Source organism: Pseudopodoces humilis, chromosome 2 (genome assembly GCF_049639895.1).
Source record: "Pseudopodoces humilis isolate 2021_Gansu_Grassland_sample_001 chromosome 2, ASM4963989v1, whole genome shotgun sequence".
NCBI lineage: Eukaryota > Metazoa > Chordata > Aves > Passeriformes > Paridae > Pseudopodoces > Pseudopodoces humilis.
This window is the reverse complement of record NC_142201.1, coordinates 4,660,321-4,686,256: the sequence shown is the minus strand read 5'-3', so window position 1 is coordinate 4,686,256 and position 25,936 is coordinate 4,660,321. Positions and strand designations below refer to the sequence as shown.

General features: G+C 46.1%; 1 protein-coding gene across 1 annotated transcript in view; it reads right to left on the bottom strand.

Annotated features, from left to right (window-relative positions):
• Window positions 1-760: 760 nt before the first annotated feature.
• PDE9A (phosphodiesterase 9A) overlaps window positions 761-25,936 on the bottom strand; it is a 50,336-nt gene continuing 25,160 nt past the window's right edge. The window contains exons 6-18 of the mRNA XM_005526534.3: window positions 25,377-25,447; window positions 21,292-21,376; window positions 17,082-17,163; window positions 14,850-14,924; window positions 11,775-11,861; window positions 8,716-8,820; window positions 7,545-7,627; window positions 6,534-6,690; window positions 5,325-5,438; window positions 4,524-4,628; window positions 3,670-3,798; window positions 3,368-3,463; window positions 761-1,789 (exon numbers count right to left, since the gene is read on the bottom strand). Coding sequence (XP_005526591.1) covers window positions 1,739-1,789; window positions 3,368-3,463; window positions 3,670-3,798; window positions 4,524-4,628; window positions 5,325-5,438; window positions 6,534-6,690; window positions 7,545-7,627; window positions 8,716-8,820; window positions 11,775-11,861; window positions 14,850-14,924; window positions 17,082-17,163; window positions 21,292-21,376; window positions 25,377-25,447 — 1,240 coding nt within the window. The 3' untranslated portion in view covers window positions 761-1,738. The remainder of the gene's footprint in view (window positions 1,790-3,367; window positions 3,464-3,669; window positions 3,799-4,523; window positions 4,629-5,324; window positions 5,439-6,533; window positions 6,691-7,544; window positions 7,628-8,715; window positions 8,821-11,774; window positions 11,862-14,849; window positions 14,925-17,081; window positions 17,164-21,291; window positions 21,377-25,376; window positions 25,448-25,936) is intronic.

The window sequence follows — 25,936 nt, the reverse complement described above, 5'->3', positions numbered from 1 at the left end:
AACTTCCAGGGAGGAACAGCGTAGAGGGATGGAAGTTTTGAGGTTATCTGGATCTCCCTGAGAGACTGGAGAGTAACTGAAGTGAGTTTTGTGCAAATGAAAGAGACCCAACACAGGAAATGGCACTGGGGGAGAAAAGAGAGTTAAACTCAGGATTAACAGGCAGAAACAACAGGAGGACAAACCCAAGTTTCCAGAGCAGGAGGCAGGATTTGCTGTTCAGGGTTGGAAATAGAGAGCTGACAGAGAGGCTGAGCTGCCTAAGGTGTTTCCTGGTCCCCTCCTGCTCATCTCTCTGACAAACCAGCTGCGGCTTTGGGGAGCCAAGGGGAACCTGAGCAACATCCATGCCTGTGACTTCCAGCGTGGAAGGATGCCAGCATGCCAGGATGCATGGAATCCCTGGTCCCTGCAGCCACGCCATGGCAGGGCCTGGAACCCTCAGGGAGGACAACCTTTCCCAGCTGGGAGAAGCCAGGTGAGCAGCACTGCTGTGGCTTGATTCTCGTGGGGGGTTTATTCCAGCCTTCCCTTTGTGCACAGGAATCAATCCCAGCACTGTCTGCTCACACAGGCAGAGCCTGGCTCCCAACCATCACAAAACCATCAATGGAATTGAAGATCTTCATGGTGTACCACAGGAATAATTCTAAGGCTTCTCCTCCAAGGAAAACCATCCCTCCCCTCTCCTGTAGAACCTTGTATTCATTATTGGTCTTTAGGAACATGGACAGTTCTCATGTGAACACACACAGAAAATGAAATAATAACACCCATTTCTGTAGAAGAATATATTATTTAGCAGATCAGTTTAAAAGTAAAAAAAAAAAACAAAAAACAAACTAAAAAAACCATCTGTACATCTTTGAAGGTGTCTCTTGCTGGGTTTTTTGCATCAACAAGGATAAAAATGTGTTTGCACCATGGCTTTTTCAGCTTTGTGCTCCCTCCTTTGCTCATGCTGAAGGATCCCATGGTGTCCAGCTGTACCAGGCCACAAAACAACCCTGCAACCCCACTAAGTTTTCTTCCGATTTCTTCTAGTGTAGAAAAAAAAAAAAAAAAAAAGAAAGTTGCATCCACTATGCTGGGCTTCTGAATGTACTGTGAACACTATAAAATTCAGAGAATAATGAGAAGAAATGTGTCATTAGGGCCTACCAGGCAAACAAAAATGTCTGCCAGGACCCCTGTCAGTGTATAAGCATCTGGTGAGCTATGCTGTGATTAGCATACTGCTGTACACATGTAGAGAGTATCTGGACTAAAACAGCTCCTGGTGCCAGGGTATTGTTTCCCAGAAAAGGCTCCTTAGCTAAACTCTGATTTGTCTCTACAGACTGCGGGCAGCGGGGGTCACCAAAAGCAGATCCGCTGAAGGTCGGAGCCGTGCTGCAGCCTGGGCAGTGTCCGCAGGGAGAATCCCGCTGGGAGGCTGTTGTGGGAATGCTGGAGCCCGGGGAACCCTGCCAGGAGGCTGTGGTGAGAATTCAGGAGTCTGGGAAATCCTTCCAGGAGGCTGTGGAGGGAATGCCAGAGTCTGGGGAGCCCATGGTGTCCGACGGCAGCAGCGCCTGTGTGAGGAGGCTGCAGGCTGTGGATCCATCCCTGCCACCTCTCCCTCTATGGTCCCACTTGGATTTTGACGTAGCCACCACCTCTGCTTGGCTAGTACAGCAGTTCTTAAACCAGAGCAGCCTCAAGGCTTGTGGTTCATTTGTTCAAAGGCTGTTTCGTCTCACTTTTCAGAACTGCCGGTCGTCAAACCTTCACTTTTCTGTTTCTGCAGCTGGAATGAAGAGCAGAGCAGGATTAATTCCCCCTGACTCACACTCACAGCACTGCTTTCCAGGGCTGCTGTGAGTCCCACACTCAGCTCTCCACAAGGCATGTGCAACATTTCCTGGGAAATAATAGGCAGCAGCTTGGAATATCACAGGCATTGTTTCATCCAAACAGCTCTGGATGAATGTCCTGGGTAAACAGAGCTCAGTCTTTCTCATCAGCTATTGTACGAGGCTCTCAGATTATTAATTAAGCTCTCTTGTTTCAGGATATTTCTGAACTAAAGCAGCTCCTATTTTTTAAGACCTCTTGTGCCAATACACAATAATTAAAGCTCCATCAGTTTGTATGAAAATGCTGCTTTGACAGCTTCTGTAAACCAGAAGTAAAATCTCAGCTCAACTTGAAAGATGAGTAAGACTCAGAAAGTCTGGCAGTCATATTTGGGTTATTTTGCCCTCGTTTGAGAAATGCTCCTGTCTAAATGGAAAAATGCATAAAAGACTCTGTTCTCTTTTAAAATTTAGTGCCCTCAGAGCCGGTGCTCTTTGATCAACAAGCCTCAGTACTTGAGCTGCTGAGGGGCTTTTCCTCCAAAGCACTTGTGAGGAGACGGGAGCTACAGCAAAGCTACTGTTCCACTCGTGGATGATCAAGTGAAGGAACCTTCATTACCCACATTTCAAACAATATCAGCACAACTGGTGCTCCAGGGCACTTCCCAACTTATTTTAATGTTGGAGTGGCTGATAGTACCCTGCCTACATGACGCATTTTTTCACGTCAGAAAACTCCCTGCTCTGTGATGCCATTTGGGCAGGTTTTGTCATGGATCTTGGCAGGGAAAAGAGGCACTGGAAGAGGTGTGCAAGAAAAGGAGGGTAGGAGCATTGTCACAGGCTGAAGGGAGCTGGACCAGCACTCTGACTGCTGCCCTGGGCACTGGTCTCTGCCCTGCCAGGCTCCCAAGGCAAAGCAGACATGCTGAGAGACAGCAAATGCTGTTACCTGGAATTCCCACCTCCCCTGAGCCTTACAAAATGAGAGATGCTCTGTACAGGGCTTCTCTGGTTGTGTGTTTAACCCTCCTGGGTGCTTTGCATGACAGAGTGATTCCTCATAAAATTCCAAGCACATCCCTGATGTCACACATGTGGCTGGAAGTTCCTTCCCAGAAAATACACTCATGCACTGGTGCTGCAGAGCCTTGAACTGCCCAACCCCAGAACATTTTGCTGCAGTGTAACCCGGGCAAATTCCTTCTCAAGGGAGGCCAGATCCCTCCAGGGAGAGGTGTTTGCCAATGTGCTCCCTTCAGGGGGTGATCCCTGGGGTCTGTGCCTCTCAAGCAGCTCCTTTCCCGTGTACACACTTGTGTGGCTCCTGGTGGCCTCTGCAAGGACATGTTTTTACTGTCTGTGGCACACACCTCTCTCCAGCCTGGTGTAATGAATGTGTTTCTCAGGATAATGATTATGCCAAGAGCATTCCCACTGTTTCAGAATTAAACTGCTGTTAATTATAATGTTTGGCTTATTCAATTATAATGTTTGCTGTATCAAGGAGATAATTGGAGTTTTACCTCTTTCATAGCATCATCTATCTGTTTTAACCCCTCATAGTGGTCCCTGGATTCCCACAGAGGCTGGAGCATCACCTCCTCCACTTCTGGAAATAGCTAGGTGGAAACAAGAGAAAGAATATCAGCATTTCCTCTTGCATTCCTTCACTTGCTGCATTATTTAACCGTACATGCTGAAAACGGGGTAGCGGGCAGGGTGTGGAAGGTACATCCCCATTTCCTGGGATAACTAAACACCTGGTGGGGCAAGCACTGAAGCTCTGCTCTCCCTCTCTTTGGTTTCTGGCCCTGGGTGACTTTACCTTGGTCACTGTTTCGAACATGGGGATGAGGACGAACTTGAGGAATCCGATCTGTGCCGTCGGTTTGGTCACTTTGTCGCGGTCCATGAATGGTGCCACTGGGAGCCCCTCGGATTTTTCACGGTCACTCTGGAACAAACCCAGAGAAAACAAATACTAATCCTTCCTAGGAGGCTGTGAGGAGAGTGATTTAGCAGATCAGTAGCCCTCAGATACAGACCACAGAGGTGCTTGAAGATAGCACAGAATAGTGATGTGCTTCCCTCAGGCCAATGTCTCTGCTTTGTGGAGAGCAACAGCCGAATAAAGAGAATTCTGTTCAGTTGTTTCTGCTCAGCACCAGCATCAAAGTGTTCACCTCCAGGCTTATAGGGTGGCTGACTCTCTTTGCAAACCCACTGGACTTATGAGGTAAAATATATCAGAGCATTCAGAAAGCTGGTAATGGCTCTTGCTGCTCTCAAAGAGGAGGAATAGTTTTGTGATTTCCTCATCGTTCTCCTGAGATTGATTATTTTCAGGTATTCAACCAGAAATTGTGTCTTCTTCTTTACTAATGATTAAAAGAAAAAATCAGTTGCATCCACTTGCTTACTGAGCAGGTTCTTTTGCTGGCATCCTTCTCTGACTTTCTGTAATAGAAGCTTTCCATGGAATGAGAGAATAGTTTGGGTTGGAAAGGACCTTAAAGATCACCCAGTTCCAACCCCCTGCCATGGGCAGGAAAACTTCCACTAAACCAGGTAGTTCAGAGCTTGAACTGGACTGGGCTGACAGACAGTGAAGCACATGCAGGATTTGGAAATAGCAGAAAATTGTGAAATCGTGCAATTGCGTCTCTCCCTCACTCTTACCTGCATAAAATACTCCTCCAGTAAGCAATCTACCCAGGGCTCTGCTACTTCCATCGGGCGGACTTCATTGGAGATGTCACAGCATTTTATCAGCACCATCTTCAGCTGAAAGAGGATTACACTTTAATGCTGCAGTCCTAAAGCTAGCCCTCTTCCCCCTGTCCACAACCCCTGTCCTTCCAAAGAACTGGGAGGCAAGGCTTTCAACCAGAAAGGACAATTTCAGGATTAAAACAGAGGTCTTAAACAATCTGGATCCTCTTCCCCTCTCTCAGTTGCTCTGTGTAAATCACTTATCCCCTCTCTGCCTTGGTTTCCCCCCTCTGCAGCACTGGGATGTGTCACAGTGGGACGTGGACTTTGCTGCTGCGTGAACAGATTCAGTCACAAGTGACCATTAAGTTTTTTCTGGAACACTCAGAGGCAGCTGGGAAAATATTCCCCTGGAAATCAAAATCAACTTCACTGGGAAATAGAGGAGACAAGAGAGTTAACCCTTATGGATTTTTTTTGCCTCACAGTAAAGGACGATAAGAATTTGTGGCCTATTCTATTTGTAATAGAAAAAAAAAATATTTTTCTGATGGGACTTCAGGATTTCTGAAGCTGGAATTTAATATGTTATGCTCTATTTAATATAGAGCACTTCCACAATTTAATTATTTTTTGGTGGGGAAATATATAGGAATATAGGAAGGATACTTTTTTGAAAATATATACTAAATCTTGGTTTTTAAACAAACAAATCGACAAGATTTCACTCCATGAACAGAAAAATAACAATCCACAAAACCTCCTTACACAGGTCATGTGTTCTTCATTTGTGTAATCAAAGTTTTCCATTTTTTCCTTGAAAGAGTCCAGTATTTCTGCATGTCTCGCCATGTCTGTAGCCAGGATTAACGTAATTATCCCCTAGCAAAGAAAACATGTTCACATATTAACTTGACATTCCTTACAAAGTCTGCTGCTGCTGAGCCAAGTAGGGTCTGTCTTGCACACAAAATGCCTCAGATGCACTGAATTGCTCATGCTGGAAGGGGAAGTTTCTGACTTGGAGCTGCCAAGGAAACAGGAAAAGGGTTATAGAGAGTTTGTGGTACATGAGGATCATGGTTTTATGTGATATTCCTGAGGTTTTTCCTTTTTGATTGACTAATTGTAGAAAAGCAAACTGTACAACAGGATGTTGAAAGCCACACTCTGGCTGCCAAGATCCACCTTCATCTCCTTGGAAGGCGCTGTGGGTTTTGCTGTTGACTCTTAGCGGCCCTGAGACAAAAACCATGATGTGAATGCCAGCAGTGCCCATCCTCTTTGGATTAAGGGCTTTGCTCTGTATCCTCCTTCTGTGCAGTTTATGATGGGAAAACGTGGTTAATTTAAAGCTGTGGGTTTTCATACAGAACAGTCCAGTTTGGGCCCGTGCCAGTTTCCCACAGACTGGCAGAATCAGGAACTCCAAGCAGCCCTTTTACTGCTTCTTCACTCGGTGTGTAAGGAAGGTGTTAAGTGCAAGTTAAGACTGAATTTTGGCCCTTAGAGCCCTAATGGGAAATGTAACATTGTTCATTGCCTCAGAGATAACTGTGAGGACTCCCAGTGCACCAGGGCCTCTTCCAACAGTACAAGTGCTCTGCTGTTGCAAATCTTTTCCCCTTTTGAAGCCCCTCTTAAAATTTAATACAGTGTTCCCTTAAAGCATAAAGTTCTGCCGTGAGAGCTTAATCCTTCCCCAGTCAGAGCTAATTGGCTCCTCCAACAATATAAATATCTACCCCCAGAATGTCATAGGCTTGAATAGTCAGGATGTACTCATTATTCCTCAGCAACACATTCCAGGGAGTGCTGCTGTGGAAATTTTCCAAGAATCCCTCTCGGATCCTTCCAGCACGAGGGGCTTTTTGAGCCGTGTCCTCCGGGGAGGATGAATCACTCTCACCCTGGAGCAGGACAGCCCATGCGTGTTCACGGCCTCAGGAACGGCGTGAGCAGGAGCAGCACTCCTACCTGTCTTATCTGTTTGAACTGGTCCTGGTCCACGTTGGAGAAAATGTTGAATTCAGGCTGGGAGATGATCTGGAAGGCCACGGCGCAGTGGTGGTTCTCCAGCGGGGAGATGTCGTTGTAGCGCACGGCCAGCTCCGTCCGCGCGTTGATCTGGTAGCTGAGGGCAGGGAGAGCCGTGAGGAAAAAACTCCTGCAGACACCTGCCAGCTGCTCCAAACCATGCTGCTTCCTCTTGCTTACATTCTTTTCAGTGTTTATTCAATTAGCTGCAGCTTTGGGTTTTTTTGGTGGTTGGTATTAAATCAGATTTTCAGAGAAAATAGATATTACTTTAATGTAATCTCAGGTGCTGATTGCCCTCAGTGGATGAACATTTACCCAAATGGGTTTTCTTCCTTTAAATTTTACCACATTTCTAGTTTAAAATGACACAAAACAAAACCAGAAGGAACTGTTTAGGTTTAATTCAACCCCCACTAATGGCAAATGCAGAGATTCTCACTGATCCCAGTCAGAACTGGGTTCTGCCCTCATTTAATGAATGGTTACAAATAAAAGAGATTCTCTTTCTTTCACAGGCACACAAAAGTATCCGTGGGCCAACAGCAATAATTTCCTCACATGAAAATAAACAGTAAAGTACACTTTAGGATTTATAATTATGAAATAAAGTGTAAGGTAAATCCTCCTTTACATTTTACTGTAATTATTCCATTATAATAATTCATAGCTCTGTTACCAGCTGTAAAGTATTTCACCTTTTGTCACAGGAGTTGGGGGGGAAAAGTGTTCAAATAGAAATCTGAAAAAAACTATTTTCCTTACAGAACCAAGGACAGATGGCAAACCCTGACCCAGACCTGAGCTCTGCTTTGGCCTACGTGAGTGACCAGCAGGACCTTGGGAAAAGGTCAGGCTGTGAGAAGGAAAACCTGATCTGCCAAAAAATGCCAAGCAGTGTTACCTTCCCAATAGATTTTAATTGAAGAGAAAGCAAGAGAACAGACTCACGTATTGTTATAGCCTGGATGGTCCAAGTCATGGCACACTGCTGCAGTCATGAGAATCAAAATGTCAATTTGGGAAAATTTCTCCTGTAAAATAGAAAACATGAATGTAGTATTATGATTTCTACTTCCCCTACCCCTGTAAATTAAAAGAAATAAAGAAACCAGACATATTTACTTTTTAGAGAAATGCAAATCTGAGCAAAATGAAGCATTTTTCCTTAGATGAATTTACTTCAGTCATGAAAGAGAAATCTGCCTTCCCTTCCAGTAAAAATGACTCAGATTTGCCTTTGTTTCATTAAATAACAGCAGCTCAGAGAAGGCAATTTCCTTGAAATTTGCTATTACAGCAGAGATCATATAAAAGCACTGAGATATTAGTACAGTCTCTTACAAGTCATTTGAGCACCCTGATTAGTTAAAGGGAGGGCTGGAAGATGGCTCTGTTGCCATTGCATTCTGCATTAACTAAAGTTGGGAAAAGAGCAAGAAATATTAAATGTTGTGTTCCCACAGCTTTTGAATAGCATGGACTTACATTAAAGCAAATTTTTCTTCATACTGCTACTGGCAAGAAAACAGACTTAGGCCAGTAACTGATATGTGTAACTATGGAGAAAAATGTTGTTTTTTTCTTTTTTTAAGTGAAAAAAGCACAGTTTTTAAAAGAAATTAAATTAATATATGAGTGCAGGTTACCCAGACAGTAAAATTAATTGATGCTTATGGTTCTGGACAAAATAAAGGTCAAATATGTGTCCTGCATACAATACATGCCAGGCCACAGCACAAGCACAGGTAAAAGCACACCTTTGCAGAAAACCTCCTGTGGGAACATTTTGTGTCCCAAACGAAGAACATACCCACAGACCATAATTTGGTAGGGGTTTGGCTGTCATTCCTAAATGTTTCACTCCATCACAGTAGGAACTGTGGACATCCAGGAGGTGAAGTTACCTCCCCACAGCCTCAGAAAGCTGTGCAGGTGCTTGGGGTCAGGGCTGGGCAGCCAGAGGTGGAAATGAGCACCTCTCCTCGTGTGCCCGGGGACTGAGCAAGTGCAGCCTCCCCAAAGGCCACCACTTGCCAGCAGGCTGGTGGCCCATTTTGCAGGAGAAGTGGCTGGGGTTTCAGGCTGGAAATGGAGTGGTGGCCTGGAGAGGGGGTCGTACCTGGAGGTTGCAGAGTGAGATCATGCTGTACATCATCTGGGTCACGCAGAAGCAGTGCCGGAAATTGTGGAAGGGGTTGTTTCTGTAATTGTCGTGAATACACAGCTGCAGAGAGAGGGAGTGAAGCTGTCAGAGGCAGCAGAGCTGTTTACCAAGCACTGTGTGTCCTTAAAGGAGTCCTCTGGGGCCCAGGATTATTCTCTGCAAGGACAGAGTGACAGCACAGGGCCTCTGACACTTTCTGCCTTCCTGGGTGAGATTTGTGTGTTCCAAGAATTCACCAGCAGGTAAAGCTCACAGAAAATCCTCTCTCATACCAGCCAGCAATGGGCAAACATCCCAGCACAGCTGCATCCCAGTCCTTAAGAGAGAACTCTGCTGAATTTGTGTTTCAAACCTTGCAGTGGCTAAATGGTGACTCTGGGGACTGTAAAGGGCTCAGAGCCCAGCCCTGTCCCCCTCTCCTGCTGAGCACAAACTGCAGCTCTGATACCTTGAGAGATGAAACGTGGCATTTCACTTGCCAGTGCTCAGGGGTGGCACTTTGGGACCTGTTGCTTGGCAAAGGGAAGATGTGAATGGACACTGGGTGGGTTTTCCATGCCAGTCAGCCTGGGAGAGATCGTGCTGTTATGGGCTGACAGCAGCTATTGCTGTGTGGTTTAACTTCCCACAGATCCTGGCTTGGTTGGCCACATTGCACAGGCAGGATAAAGCCTGTCTGTCCCTGTGTCCTGGCTAGTGCCAGCCAGGCTGGCTGAGGGAGGCTGGCACAGCTGGGTTAACACATTATTCCAATGTTCCTCTGGTTTCCTGTCCTTCACAAAGCAGCCAAGAGTCAGCAGCACTGCTGGACCCCTCTGCTGAATCCTCCATAGCCTGGACCCCAGAGAGCCCTCACGCACATGCTTCAGTTCCTGATCCTGAATTAATGCCACGGACAGAATTCCTGTCCCCTTCCCCAGCTAAATCAGGAATTTACTTCAGCAGTCATCACACCCCATCAGGACCAAACATTTTAACCCATCTTCTAGGCAACCTCAAAGCTCCAGATGAGGTTAAGAGAAGTGTGGTATTTCAATGCTTATTCAGTTTTTGTGGGTTTCATTGCAAAAGCTGCACAGATTATTCTGCAGCAAGGATTTTAGAAACACAGCCCATCATTTTAAAATGACATGAATGACACAATATGGTTGTCAGCCAGGCTCACAGGTGGTGAGTATCTCACAGCCTACACATGGACACCCGTGGCACTGCACAAAACTGCATGGATGTAATGTATACATCCAACACTGGAGCCCAGAGCATCCCAGGGGACTCCTGACTCAGAGCACTGAAGGGATGGAGTGACTGGGTTGCATTAATCACTCTTCTCCTCTTTCTGGAAGGCTTCTGTAGCCAGTGGATGTGGGAGCAAGAAAGCCAGGATAAGCATGAGGTGGCTTTTTCTCTCCCACTTGAGTTCAAAGTGATGCCCATACTGTGCCTGGGGGAAGTATCCCACTTGGGAGCAGAGCCCTTGAGGCTTTTAAAAATCATCTTTCTTTCTGCAAGAAGATAGGAGACCTCACCCTGTCTTACCCTTGTAGAAAATACACAACAAACTCCCCTTTTGCAGCTCAGAGTGAGGCTGTCTGAAATGTTAGTGGTGACAAATTGCTTGGAGACACAAGCGAGGGGAAGCTGCCTGCAGCAGTGTGTGTGGGTGGGCTGTTGGTGTGTGTTGACATATCACCTTGCTTCCCATGTTTTCGGGCTGTGAAACAGGAGGAGGAGATCTTCTGGTTTGTCTACAGTGTGTTCCCCTTGTTTGTGTTGGGTTTCATCCCACCCCTTGTCTTCAGCTGCTTTATAAGGTCAGCACCACCCAGCTTTTCATTTGCCTTCTTCGGAGAGAGAGATTCACCAGCTTTTGATCATTTTTGGTGTCTCCTTTAATGCAGTCATATTATTTTTCTAAAAAGACTTCACCAGTGCTGGGAATAAATTTCAGGTGAGCCTCCTGCCTTCTGTGGTGACATTTTATTCCTTATTCCAGGCTCTGCTCAGCCTTGAGCCTCGTTGTGTCCCTCCTGCAGCAGGACACCAAGCAGCCCCATGTGCCTCCTGCCATTGCTGTACAGTAACACATGATGAACCAGTCTTTTCTTTGCCTTTTCCAGCTATCTCCTGATTTTGTGACATTTTTTAGGAGTCTATATCCATCTAAAACAGTGCCCTCTACTCTCTGCATGCTCCTCAGGAAATTAAAAGAGATTTATGAGATATAAGTCTTTAGTACAGGAATGCTATGAAACATCTGTATGGTGAATTCACACCATGACATTTTTAATTATTGTCTCAATCAATTTGTGAGACTCAGAGGTAAGTTTTTACTAGTTATAATCCATCAGGCTATCCCTGGATGCTTTTCAAACAATGGTTAAACTATTTACTGTTCTACAGTTCTCTAGGAACATGATGGGTTTTTTCCAAGAAAGCAAATATATTCTTTACTTTCTAGCAAACACTTTCTTATGCTCTCCCTTAGACCTGAAAACTCATTGCTTTTTAAATATTCCAGTGTTTCTTCCTTAGAAATCTCACTTTTGGTATGATCTCATCTTTCTCACATTTTGCATCTCTGCGGCATTCTCACATCAAAGACTGAAGCAAAGAAAGTTACCTTCTCAGCAATTTCTTTTCCTTCCTGACTTGCTCTTTTCTCTACTCCCTGTGATTTAGTACATTGATTATTGCACACATTGGTCCTTTTTAGCTGTATCTGAAGGCACTTGTCTTGCCTCCATTTACAGTAGGTACCAAGAGCATTCAGCAGAAATAAACTGCTTTCAGTAATAGAAACCTCAGCAAATGAACACAAAACAGTTAAAAAAGAGTCATTTGTGACCACAAGAATGCAAACAATTTCTGAGGTACTCAAATCTTAAGAATTTGTATAGACTGAGCACTTTCATTGGGATTATTCATGCGAATCATGTAAATTCCATGACTAAATGCCTCATTTATTGATTTTTGAATGTGAAAAACTGCAAACACCAGTGACTTGAAATACTCACCAACCACCTCTTCAACGTGATGGGATTGATGTTGAAGTCTTTTACCAGCCCAAGGTCGTGGTACATGTGCTCCAAACAGCTCAGCATCTGCAGCCAGGAACAGGCAGGTTATTGTTGGCTCTGTAAATATCCCTTGAGGATACCCTGTGAAGTGAATTTCCCCCTTGCAATCATCAAATGATTGCAGAGCCCTCTTTAGATGAAAGAAAGATGTTCAAAGATTGCATGATTAAAGGCAGTGCAAGAGGGGAGACAGAGAGGGTCTGAAAGCTTTTTGAAGCAGACACGCTGCTGTTGACTTCACAGGTTTTGTGCTTTGCATATCACACCAGCACTCTCCAGAAATTGTGATTCGTGTGCTTCACAGCAATTCCTGCTCACAAGAAAAGTATTGCCATTTTTCTAGTTCAGCTGGGATGTGTCCTATTGCTCAATGAAACCAGTGGGAGATTTTCCCTGGCTGTACAGAAATGGATCAGGCTCCAGCTGAATAGAAAATTACAGCAGAAAATAAGAGATCCCTAAAGAAACATTTATTTCAGACATTTGTCAATACCTTCTTCCTTTATGACTTCTTGTGAGCTCCTAACTCTGCTATCTTAGCTCATATTTCTTGTTTAAAAGATTTCCCATTATAACCCTACAAAACTGCAGCAGTTTTGTGATTATCCCCTCATGGAGACTGTAACTATGCTGAAATGCAAGGGCAGGCAGCTCTTTTGAGACAACACCTGCTCTGCAGTAGCAAGGGGGATGCAGATAGCTTAGCATCAACCCTCACGTTTAATCACCTTGAAAGGATTGCAAATGAAAGATATTGATAATCTCGAGTATTTGGGTGCTTAAGAGCTTCCACCAGTCAGAAATGAACAGGTTTCCCAGAGTTCAGGAGGTTATGTGTGTATGCATTCCCATTTCTGAAGGCTAGATCTGCAGGGGATGGAATGTGGCCATTGTGTTAGAAGATGCAGTTCTTAGACTGTAAAGCGAGCCAGGGGTTTCAACATGATGAGTATAATTTCACAAATACAGCCCTGGAGGCATTTCTAGTTAGTTTTCTGTTATTTAGGCTCTTAGAAACTCACCAGAAAAAAAAAGTGATTTAATTTAATGAAACCTTATTATTTATCCAGGGAATAAATATAAGTCATGGAGTAACAACAGGGCTGATTTTGAGGAATCCAAAGAGCATGAGACTTTCCTGCAAGACCTAAGGGACAATGCCATGAGCTGAATTCTGCTCAGATCACACAGACAACATTTTGCTGAAGATCCCCTTGTCCTGGTAGAATATATGTTTTGCAATAGTTCCATAAAAGACTTTCCATGACAATGAACTTTATCCAGAAGTGCTGAATTACCCTTAGAAATGCAGCTGTTGCCAAGAGAGCTTTGGGTGAGTGATGAGGTGACTCTCAGTCCCAAAACTCCTGCCCCTGAAAGCTGGAGAATCTCAGTTTTCACGTTTAGCTTTCTTGATCAGCAACAAAAGCTGGACTATGGGACTCTTGTAAGGCTTGAAAAGTGAGAGGGCATTTGAGAAGGAGAATCCAGGCTTGCTGCAAAGCTGTGTTTACTGAGATGCAGCAGAGCACATTATTCATTTGCTTACAGATGAGGTTTGTGACCTGCCTGTCCCACACTGGGCATGCGGGCAAACACTCAGTGCTAAACAAGCACTGACAGAATTGAAATACTCTCTGTAAACATAGAGCAGAGCTAAGAGGGCGAGATAAACCCATATGGCTCACCACAGCTTGTGTGGAATCTCATTTCTGAGCAGACTCTTCCTTGCAGGGCAAGTTTAATCTCCACACCCTCCTGTTTGCCTTGCTCATGCCACCATATAATGTTTCCTAGCCTTCTGAACAAGTTACTGTGCTGAAGAACCATCCCCCAGCCCACAGCAAACCGTGGATAATGGGTTCTGTCTGTCCTCATTCTTTCCTAATGGTCAGAAGGACAATAATCCAGTGGTGTTATGGTGCACCTGTCAGACTGTAATTCCCTCTTGCTGCAGAGACCTGGCAGGCATTTATGGCCACGGTGCAGAGAAAAGGGGCTGGAGAGGGCTGCACAGCACCTCTGACCACACAAGGGAAGCTCTGCCAGCCTCAGCAAATGGGAGATGGACCTAAAGCCATCAGAGAGCCCTTCTGTTGTTCTTCCAGACCTAGGAAACATCCTGAAGGGAATGTGCTGTTCCTGTGGATGTGGTACAGGGTGTTTTTCCTTGGCATGCTGAGCCAGAATTACTCTGCATGCACAACCTCTGAGAAGGTAATTACAGTGATTGCTGCTGGGGCTGCTTCCAGAACTACTCAAGCCTTCCCCTGGGGAAAAAAAAAAATAAACAGCACTAAACCCCTGGTTTAGTCCTGTCCATCATTACATTTTTCATAAGTGAGATTTGCTAGTATTTGCTAAATCTGGTTTTACATTATATTATAAGATGTCCATTCTTAACATCTTTCTCCTTCACACTTCTAGAGGTTTACACATAGACCTTCCAGAATCTTCTGCAGTAGGAGTGATGAACCATGAATAACACTAATAGCAGTAAGAAAAGGAAGAAAATGAAGCAATAAGGAGATACTAATTGGCTGTGACTGTAGCCTTGCAACCTCTTCAGAACAAGCTGCAGAAAAAAACCCTCAGCTGAAGGGCTGTGAATCAATGCCTGCACCTCTGCCTGCTGCTTTATTGATTTGAGTGGAGTTATCGATGATGTGCTAAAGCACACACTTCACTGGGGATTGATTTGTTCAGATAAAATGGTTGGAGAGAACTCATGTGGCAGTAATGACAGTGCACCAGTTGAGGGACTTTCCTAGGAAGAGATTAAAGAGCAAATAAAGAGGAGCCAGGATATGATAAACAGCATAATCTACCTGGCATCTGCTAGGAAAAAGCACTGTATTTCTGGTATGGATGGTGGTATGGAAATTAAAAAAAAAATAAAAATTAGAGAGTTAGGGGCAGAAAAAGGGGAAAACCCTGCAGACTGTCTCAGAGGGCTGTTCTGGCCTTATTGGTTCTCAGAAAGTGCCAACCCAGCTCAAGTGGCATCCTCACCTCGTTGGGCTCCCACAGCCAGACATCAAAGGTTGGTTTCCGCAGAGCCTCGATGGTCTCCTGGGACAGCATGTACTGCAGACAGAAAGGCAGGAGGTGTAAACAAGGGTGTCCCTGCCATGGGAATGCTGTTGGCATGTCCTTGGGGCTCTCAGGGTTCCATTCACGAGGGGTTTAGCCACATTTCCTAAGCAGAGAGCAAACGATCTCTCCCTCTGGCCACCCAACCCTCCTCAGCCTTCCTGGCAGCTGCTCATTGGGGCAGATCCTTGAGGAGCAGAACTTGGGGGAAAAGGGAGAGTGGAGGTGTTAGGGAAAGGGTCATGGCTAAATCCAGCACAGGGAATCAAAGGCACAGGGCACAGGCCCATCCCTGGTTGTGCTGGTTCTGCTGCCTGCAGAGCATCAGCGGCACTCCAAGCTGCCAGTTAGGGAGGGTGGTGTGAAGTGTCTCTGCTTACAGTGCTAAATTAGCTGGTGGGGATGATATGTTTATTTTCAGATGATTTATGCTCTCATTTCGAGTGTTTTTTCAAGAGTGCCTACAGTTTCAAATTGGTTGTCAGCCTGCAAGATTCAAGAGATTTTTTATCATTACGCTCAGAAGCCTAAAACAAAATCAAGCTCATTCACCAGTTATGGTTGTACACAAAATGAAAAGGAATGTGCAGGGTTAAAGGACATGGGGATATCAGGGCTCTACAGATTCATCTTTTCAGGATCCTATTCATCAGTGGTTTTGTGACTCAAAAACCTTGTGCCTTCAACTGGTCCATTTACCATGGCTGTCTCTAATCTGGGTTTACTCTCCTGAGCAGGTGAATGACAATTTCTGAGCCATCAAACTGTTTGATGCTTAATCCAAGGAGGAACAACGCAGAAGATTAATTTTTCTTCTTCTGAAGGCAAGGAGTTTTGCATTTGCATACACAATGCACATTTAATGTGATTTTCTGCAAGAAAACTGCTAATTAGATTAGATTTGGTGTTGCAGTGACATCTTCCTTCAGCCTCACTGACACTGGAGAAATCCAGCACCTGACAACTGATAACAAATTTTGCAAATCTCCAAAACCCCAGACTCCCATGAGTTTTGGTTTAGGAATAATGCAGAAATACAAACTCCCAGTTTACTCTACAGTGGGTCAGTGCAACTCTTTATTCTTAATTCAAGATCCTAATGCAGCAATCCATCAAAGTTTAATCTGACATATATACTTATCAAGGGAAAAAAACTGGCTTGGAACTGATGTGTTCTGTGAAATGGTGTGCTAGTGTCAGGAGCACAAGCCTCCTGGGCAACAGTTAATTAAATAAAGTCTCTGCTTCAGTGCAGGTCACTTCTGTGAGGCAGAGCAGAACAAACAGCAGAATTTACTGCTCTGCTGGGCTCTGAAGAGAAATGTGCACAGAGCCATGTCCATGTCATGCACCTGCATCACACAGGACGGTGAGGATCCAGGGTGGCTGAGACAGCTTTGGCGTGTGCAAGGAGGTGCCATGGTTAAACCACGATTTGCAAATGTGTGAGCTGGTGTTCCACCAAGGTCTGAGCTGGGCACTGGGCAGGCATAACCAGGCAGCTTTTAATAATTCTTGTGGGCAAAGACTGCTGGTTCTGGGACCAAAGACTCTGTGCTCTTCATGGTCTCAGCCTCATTCATCACTGTGGATTTGTACTTGTACTTGCCCAGGAGGCATTTTTCTTCCAGCATTACTGTTTTCTCTAGCAAATACACTAACTCATTTTCACAGGGACAATGAATCATTTTGGAGAGAATCCAATGTCGCATTTTCTCTTTGTTTCCCTAGGTGAAGCATCCCCATAAATTACTTTTTAAATTAAAAAATAATCTATTAGGAGAAAACAGGCAGCAGCACTACTTTCAATCAGAACATGGCATTACAGGGTGTTTTTGATTGTTGCTATGAACGTGGAGAATAAACAAATACAACTAGATAAAAGAGCATTAAATGTTGATGAATGCACAATGTTCATTAACATTTCAAACACTAATGAGCTTTCAAGTACTAAAGACTACTGAGAATTAAACTTTAAGTCACCGTGGGCAACTGGCAGCTCTTTCCACTGGCTCACAGGAGTTTTGGATCAGACCTTGGATTTAGAATAACCAGGAATTAATGGCTAAGGAGTCACACATTGTAGAGCAGCACTTGTCAGGATGGCAGCCATGCAGGAGGAACGTGGAAAGAGCAAGGATTGTGTGGTACCTTTGGGTAGGATGGTACATCCCGCCGGGGAGCTGGCCTCTTGTTTTCATCCAAAAAGCTGTACTTGCAGGGACAGTTAGTCCTGTAATGAAATATTTATCTCTTAACATTGAGAGAGCAGAAGCACAGTTCTTCAAAAAGTGCCAGAAGTGCTCTGGTCTCCCAGGAGCCACTCCTCAGAGAACCACCCCACTCCACAACCTTTCCCTTTCAAAATGCTTTTGAAAGCGTGAGTGATCCTCCTTAGGGTTTTTCCCCCTTGTGCAACACCCCTGTTGCCCTTTCCTGGCCTATTTGCATTCAAGAGAGAGGCATCTGAGTTCAGCCATGTATCCATGGATACCCAACCAGTTCTCCTTAACCAAGTAACTTCCAGCCAGCGGTTTGCTGTCCATGGCAGGAGTCCTTCTCCTGGCTGCCAGGGACCGCGCTGGCTCTGGGCACGGGCACACCCGTGCTGATTTACTGCTGAAGGCACCCACTGAGCCTTGCTGCAGCCCACAGGAGCTGCCACTTTGATGGGGTGACCTCCTTGCCAGCTGTCCTCCACCTGGGACAGCAGCAGAGAGGCATGGACTTGGCAGACACCTCTGATCCTGGAGGAAGGGAGCCACTGCCAGCAATTACAGGTAATTAACACTTGCCTGGTTATTAACACTGCCAATTATCTACTCTTCTTTCCTCTGAGTATGGAAAAGCCAAGCTGATGCTTTCCCATCTGAGGAGAGTCCCAGGGGGGACCTTATCACTCCCTCCAATTCCCTGCCACCAGGTGAGGGTCCGGCTCTTCTCCCAAATGACCTCAAGCTGTGCCAGGGGAGGGACAGGCTGGACATCAGGAAGAATTCCTTCACTGAAAGGGTGGTCAAGCACTGGAAGGGGCTGTCCAGGGAAGTTTGGAGTCCCCATCCCTGGAGGTATCCAAGGAAGGACTGGGTGTGGCACTCCGTGTCCTTGGGCTGGGGACAAGGTGGGGATCAGTCACAGGCTGGACTCGGTGGCCTTGCAGGGCTTTTCTCAGGCAGCTGTCCACATGGCCTTTATTAACTCTTGTGTGAGGCTGATCTTCTTGTATTTTGCATTTGTAGAGTCATGGAACGGTTTGGGTTGGAAGGGACCTTAAAAATCATCCAGCTCCACCCACCCTGCCGTGGGCAGGGATGCTGCTCGCTAGGTCAGGTTGCTCAGAGCCCCATCCAATCTGGCCTTGAGCACTTCCAGGGATTTATCCCTGCAGTTCTAACATTCAGCTTATCCTCTCTCAGTTTTCAAGCCCCCTGCCAAAGGAATCAAAAAGAAACCTCCTGAAAGAAGCCAAGCAAAGCATTCCATTAACTCGGTTTGTGCATTTTTGATTATTAAATTTTGCATTGTATCTCTTTTGAGTGAGTCTCTTCTCTGTTGGGAATTAGTCCAGGTCTCTTTTCTCCTCTTAACATTGATATCTGCTGTCATTTCTGGTGTCACTGTCTGAATCCTGTGAAAGTTATGTCATTTTACAGCTCATGGTGGTCAGCTGACTTCAACCAGCTGCCTTTTCCTGCCCTGTTTAAGGAGATTCTCAGTTGGTGAAAAGCTGTCTTAATCGTTTCTAAAGCTGTTTCCTCAAAACTCCACTGTGTGGGGTATTAGTAGGATAAAAATAGTGAGATTGGGGCATTCCTTGCCCTAATTGGAGCTGACTGCCAGGGTTAGCTGAGGGTCAGCCAGCTATCTCTAATTCCCAGCTGTAGAAAGATATTGAAGCCTTCATCCCAGCACACTGGGGAACACACCAGAGCCAGGATGCATCAGACCTTCACAAATGTAAAACTGTATCTGCAAATGATCATGATTTTAAATGACACCATAATGTTATTAGCATCTGCCAGTGGTGAGTGCGAAAAGCAGACAAGCAAAAAAAAAAATGCAATTTGAGGAGGATGCAAATGGAGATGGTTTGCTCTTCTAAAGAAGGGGATGCACAGTTCACTGTGCAGGATGGTTTTTATAAGCCTGGCTGCTCAGCCTTACTCTCTCATCTGGTAATGTAACAGCAAATAAAAGAACAGGTAAATATCCATACAGCTGTGTACACTGCGATCTTATTGAACAACACAGGCACTCACACATATTTATGTACATTAATTAAATTTAGGTGGGATCCCTAATTGCAACCACAATGCATTATCTAGCAAATGATACAATGGATAACAGGTCTGAATGAGAGCAAACACATTTCCACCTCCCTGGAATGCCTTTGTTCCACCACATCCCCCATGCCAGTGGGAGAGGGTTTGCTCAGCCACCCTGGGGTGAAGCATCCCTAGGCTGGGGTCACCTTGGGCTGGTGGCCTGGCTGCTGTGGGGCTGTGGTGGCTTGGGAATAAGGAACCTCAGCCCATTCCTCAGCAGCTCCTGATGGGAGCCACCAAGGAGCGTCCTCTCCTCAGTCTTGTGTCCACATCTAGCTGCTGCTTTGGGTCCCAACACCACAGGGTGCAGATAACCATGGGCAGAATTCTGGGCAAGCAGGAGGAGCTTTTGAGCAGCTGGGAGGAGGGAGATGCAGCTCAGGGTAAGCAAGAGGAGCTGTGACACAGCCTTACGGACACAGCACCAAAGTGATGCTGAGCAGAGCGAGTCCCGCTCCTGCTCCAGCGAGAGCAGCTGAGTGTGAGCTCAGAACAAACCAGGGTGGGTGTCTGTGCCCAGCTGAGCCCACACCCATCTTTACCCATCTTTACCACAGCTTTCCAGCCTCACACCCCGTGCTGGTCTCTGGCTTTTGGAGCCTGTCACATCTCACTATGAGCCCTTAGTGAAGGTGACACCCCAGCTGGAGCTGGCTGCTCTGAGCAGATGGAACACCCCCCCCATTCCAGCTTTTCTTGTTAACAGGTTGTTGTTTAGGCCACAAAATATAGATTGGAAGGTGACAGGATCTGGGATGGGAATTAGTCATGGCTGCTGGGACAGTCTTGTACTTCCTGATGTGGTGTGGTGGCAACTGAATGAACACGAACTTGCCACAACTTCTTTTTTTGGACTTAATTCCCTGTCCACCTGTGCATCACTGTTCAGCTCTGCCAGCTCCCTGTCACAGCTGAAGGAAAGACACATGAGCACACATGTTTCATATCACACCCAGCACAAATCAGCACACATGCTCTTGCATTTGCTGCCAGCCTGGGCTTGGATTTTTCTAATAAGATTTCTCCACACACCCCAACAAGAAATGGTGCAAGTCACAGGGCAAACTGCATTCCACCCTGCTGGGATAAATCTGAGGCACACATCTGAGGTTAATAATGCTACTCTGCGTTTATGCTAACATGACAGCTGAATTTGGCCTTGGACTTCATGGGAATGAATTATCATTGTGCCTCCTGACATATCTGGAAGCCAACATGTATAAAAATGAGTGATTATAAAGCCTGAATCTTTTAGCACATCTCCCATTGCCCTCAGCAGGAAACAGTTCTGATTAAGGGTCGGACAATTTGACCCTGAGACTGTCAAGACATAGTTACATTTGGTGAGAAAAAAAACCCCTCACACACATTTTGAGCAGCATGGGGTATTCCTCTCCAGCAACCTTCCCAGAAGTATTCCCAGTCTCACAGTGATGATTTGTTTGTCCTAGTGAGGCACTTCAGTGACACAGGGGGCATTTTCCAGCTGAGACCACGCACCATACCAAATGCAATTTTTTCTGCTGGTGTTTTAATTACAGCAAAACCAAGCTTCAACATCACAATGAGCCCTTGCATTAGAAAGTAAATTCCCAATTTCTCATTGAATTTGAAACGGATGATTTATAATAGCATGAGATCATAATTAGAGGAACTGCTACATATTTATTTGGTAATTTCCCAGAATATACTGGAGCTGATTCGAGTGCTGACTGGTTCCCAACTGAAGGCTGCACTGTGCAGAAGTTCTTTTCCCATTCTCTCTCTCTCTCTCCCAGTAAATCCGGATGAAGAATTCCCGTTCTCCGTGTGACAAATAACTCCCAAGACCTTTTCCTCTATTCCCATGGCCCAAGCTAATTTAACTGGTGAATGGCTATAAATCTTCAAATAGTAAATTAAAGCTACTCTCCTTGATGACTACTGGTTTCCTTGCTCTCTTTCTTCCAAGCCCAGGAGATAATTCTGTGGAAATGTTGCATTGGGGTTTGAAAGCAGGCACTTACTCCTGTGGCTGGGTCCCAAGCAGAACTTACCTGCTGCTTCTTGCTGCCATCTCCTCCCTCATCTTTTTAATGTCGCGCTTGCATTTCTCAATCTCCACCACTTTCAGGCCTTCCACTGTCAACAGAGGGAAGCAACAGGGGTGTTACCATGGTGAAAAGTCGCAGGATCTCACTTCACAACGGTGCAGAATTTCAGGGAGCTCTGCCAGTGGGGTTATCCAGCGAGGCAGCCAGCTCTCACAGGCTGCCTCGGCTCTCCCACGTGCAGGTGCTGCCAAAGCCAGAGATGTTGGAAACCCACGGGAATTCTCTGCTGCCAACGCAGATAACAGCCTGCTGTACGGCTAGAACATCTCGCTTTTCCTCAGCAGCAGGCAGCTCTCCTGGTGCCTCCACTTCTCTGTGCTGTACAAAGCAGAGGAAATCCTGAGCAGGAAAAACCCCCTTGATGGGATGATAAGCATGGCTGTGCAAACACGTCCCGGTAGGATTAGAATTCCCATTAAGATAAAAGGTTTTAATTCAGAAGTTCATGCAGAGCATTAAGGAGCTCTGAGAGGCATTGCTGGATACAGAAAAAGCAAAGTGAGACTGCAGGAGAGAGAGAAAAAATGTTGAAAATTCGGCTCTAATGATAGGGGGCTTTTTGTGGTTGTTTTTTGTGGTTTTTTTTTTTTTTAACTATTGAAATCCTATCACTTCTTTTTGCCGATCAATTCTGTAATCAAAGGTTATTTCTACATACAGCACAGAAAATCCTATATTTCCCTTCTGCATGTAATTGTGAGAGCCACGAGGCAAAAAGTTTGATTGCCTTTTTATGCAGCAGGGCACTTTATTCCCTGTAGCCAAGAGAGCCTGATACAGTGAGAGTGTGAGAATAATTCTCCCTTTCCTTTCCCCCTGGTTGAACTTTCAGCGTGATCAAGGACACAGCACCATTTATTGTGCCCGTGTCATTCACATGCAATCATTTCACAGCTCATTTGTTTACTGAACTCGTTGTTTGCATGGATGAGCCATGGTTCCAAGGGAACCTGCAACTGGAAAATCGGTGTTCAGCAACTTTCTTAGAAAATCACAGTCTGGATCACACCTGTCTGGAGAGCAGCATGTGAGTGATGAAACCCTGCCTTGAAGGGCACAGCTCTGGAGACAAGCAGAGACCTGGGTTTTGTTTTTCCTTTCTGAGAGTAACAACAAAGATTGCAGCTGGAACTGGGAGAAGGGAAAGAGATGTGTATGAGCTGAGGGCAGAATGCCACACATTAGGAGAGGAAAGGGAAAGGGAGTTGGTTTTGTTTGTTTGCAACAAAATCCCATTTAGACATCTGCATTTTTTCATCTGTCATTATTATAGGCAATTTTTTGGGTGATCACAATGTGATGATGAAGGCAAGCTTCTTACTGGATATCTTTGTTCTGGATACCTGCCTGCCCTTTTTTGGGTGCTTTGTTCAGTAGCTGATGATCCTGACCTGCAGGCCCTGTGCTGCTTTGTACCACACTGGTGCATTCCCCTGGGAGAAATTCCTGGATAACCCATTTTCCAAGGTGTCTAACTGGTGGCCAGTGCCTATCTGGAGCAGAGGGAGCCAAGCAGAGTTATCAGAGCAACAGGGAAGTGGGGAAGGCAACTGCAGGGAGAAGAGGAGGTCTGGTGCAAAATGGCAACCCTGAGCATTTTTTCCCGTTGTGTCCCTTTGGTTTTTGTCCCAAATCCCTCCAGGGGAGCAGAGAATTTTCATAATAATTTTCTTAAGGTAGATGTGAAGCGCTTACAAATTGCAAAGGGTTTTTTGCCAGCTTCCTTATTCTTGTGTGGGCTGCTGTGCAAAGTCAAGCCACGGGACAAAGCATTCCCAGAGCTTGCTCTGCATGGACTCATTTTCCAAAGGGAAGTGACAAGCTTTAGCTGGGATTTAAAAAATCAGCTAAAAGATTTGGCTCCCTGAAAACACATCTCTGGTGTGGTCTCCAGGCAGGAATGGGAAGGAATGAGAACATTTCATGTGAGGTGCAGATGTAGTGCTGTCACGAGCACTTATCCCCACACACACATCCCCTCTGGGGAACAAATCCTGGAGAGCACACGTGAAAGTGGCAGAAAAGGGATCTCTGAAAGAGGCAGGAGAAAAGGCAAAATAAAATCACAATTCTTTCCACATTTGGCTTGCAAATGATAAATGGCCACGTCATGTGCACTGATTAAGGGCCCATTACATTATTCTGTAGGGAGAAATACTTTCTGAAAAGACCCTGTGCTGTCTAAAGAAATCCTTGGGCTGAATCCAGCAGTGAAACACGGTCCTTTGAGCAACCTCTGGGAGCCCAGCTCAAGCAGGGAGGTTGGACACTCCCTCTCTCCCACAGTTTTGATTTTTAAACATGACAACCCAGAGAATTATTTGAGAATGCTGCAGGCTGGGCTCTGTTGCAAACTCTGGAAGTCTGATTTCGAGCAGATGGGTGCACTTGCAGACAGGCAGCCCAGGGAGCTCCTTCCCACAGATTGCTCCATCAGCTGCTGGTTCCATCAGCAGTGGGACAGGACCCTCCTTTGGGGAGCAGGGAATTCAGTCCTCCTGCATGGCACAGCAGCTCTAGGCAGGCTGCCTTCCCTAAACCAGAAATAAAGTGCTGGAGTGGGTAGGTGCTCAATTTTTTCCTGCCAGGGATGGCATGAATGCCTTGTTATCTCCCTCCTGCACTGTGAGCTGCCAGTGTTGAGAGGCAGAGTGTGTGCCAGAGCTCCCAGGGGTTCACCAGAGGCTAAAAGCAGCCCCTAGCTGGCTGGGATAGTTGCTTGCTTGGGCTGCCAAGGTGATACAAAGACCCACAGCTTACCTCATTTGCTCTAATCCATGGCATTTAGCCCTGAGAAATGGAGTTGGTCAGAAGTTTCACTGAAAATGCAGAGTGACTGAGCTCATTTCTCTTTTCTCTTTTTTTTGGGGGTGTCAAAGAATAAACCAGCAGAGCCTTGGGAGAAGCAGCAGCCAAACAGACAGGGAGGAATTCATTCCTGGGTTCCTTTCAGGGGGGTGGGCAAGCTGCAGGTTGCCCCCTCCATGGACATCCCTCAGCACCAGGAGCCTGAGGCTGGGGTGGCCACAGGGAGAGGCTTCCCTGCAGCTGCTCCTCAAATGAGGACATTTCTTCCTCTCCCTGATGACAAAGGGATCAGTCTCCCCAAGCAGCTGCAGGGTCAAGGCAGTTTCTGCTCAGGGGAAGTTTCAGGAAAACAACTTCTTCCATGAAGCAGAAACTCTTTTTATTCCCAGCCAGCTCTAGTGGGAAAGTTCTTTCTGTAGCTGTAGTGCTGGGGAAGGCTCTCCCTGCTCCTGAGTTCAACGCTGAGCATCCTCAAGGATGTGGGGTGTGGAGTCACAACTGGATGGCAGCACCTTATTCATACCCCTTCCCTGCCTCTCTGGGACCTGTGTTCTGCAGAATGTACCAAAACAACTCAGAGTCTGCACAGGGGGAAACAAAATGACCCAAAAATCCCGGAAAAGGAGCTCTCTGAGCAGGTGAGCTGGAGTTGGCTGCTGCACTGTAGCAGTGTGGTGGTGTTAGGGGACAAGGACTGGACTGCCAGCAGAAGGAGGGTGTTACCCCCTGGAATTACAGACCAAACGCCCCAGTGGGGGTGGGATCAGGTTCCCCAGTGTTGGAGGAGTGCAGAGGGATGGGGAGGTCACTGCTGGGTGCAGGGAGGTGACAGACACCTGGGCCATGGGGGACACGGGAGGGCTGGGAGCGGGGATGGAGAGGTGGGTGGTGGAGCCCTTGTGCCACAGGGACAAGAGAACAGCAGCACTTGGCCCCAGGCCCCAGAGCTCCGTGGAGGGCTCAGCAGTGCTCAAAGGGAGGGCAGCAGGAGCTCTGGATGCTGGCAGCACCAGCCAGCCCACCCTGGTCCCCACACCAGTGCCACCACAGGCTCCCACCGTCCCCACTGGTCACCACGGGCTGACCTGCAGCCTCTGGGGCTCAAAGTTGGCCAAATTACGAGGGATTGGAGAAAGTGGAGGGGCTGTGAGGAGCAGGACAGGTCAGAGGTCACAAGAAGGCACCAGTTCCCACTGGGAGAGGAATAAAGGGACACTCACATTCAACCTTTTTCTCCAGCATTGCCAAGTGATTAGCTACTTCCGTTTTCAGCTCATTGATTTTAAAAACCCTGGAAAGAAAACCCTCATGTATTAATGTAATACATTTAATGCTCTACCTACCCTAGGTGCTAAAAACTTCTGCTGGAAATGCCCATATTTGTGTCTCTATGATTGATCTGCCCAGCCACGTTTGTCATAGCAAATTTTCCATGGAATTGCTAACACTGGGGCAGAAAATACACCCCAGGCTTAATTTTTAGAAAAAGTAACAAGTGATAATTATTTTTATGGCCCTGGGAATGACCTGTGGCTCTACAACACTTCATCTCCCCCTCTCTCAGCAGTGACTTGCTACTGTACTCCCCCAGGGAAGCAAAGTTAAACTGGTAATTGTTAAATTGATACTTCATAATTGTCCAAGAGCAGCGTCTTGGTGTCTACACACTCTGAAACCTCCTCCCCTCCTGTCGAGTTACGCTGGTGATTTGCTGGGCTGTGCTGGGACTGATCTGTCTTATTGAAACCAGCTGGGATTAAATAAGCAGCTACACAGATGT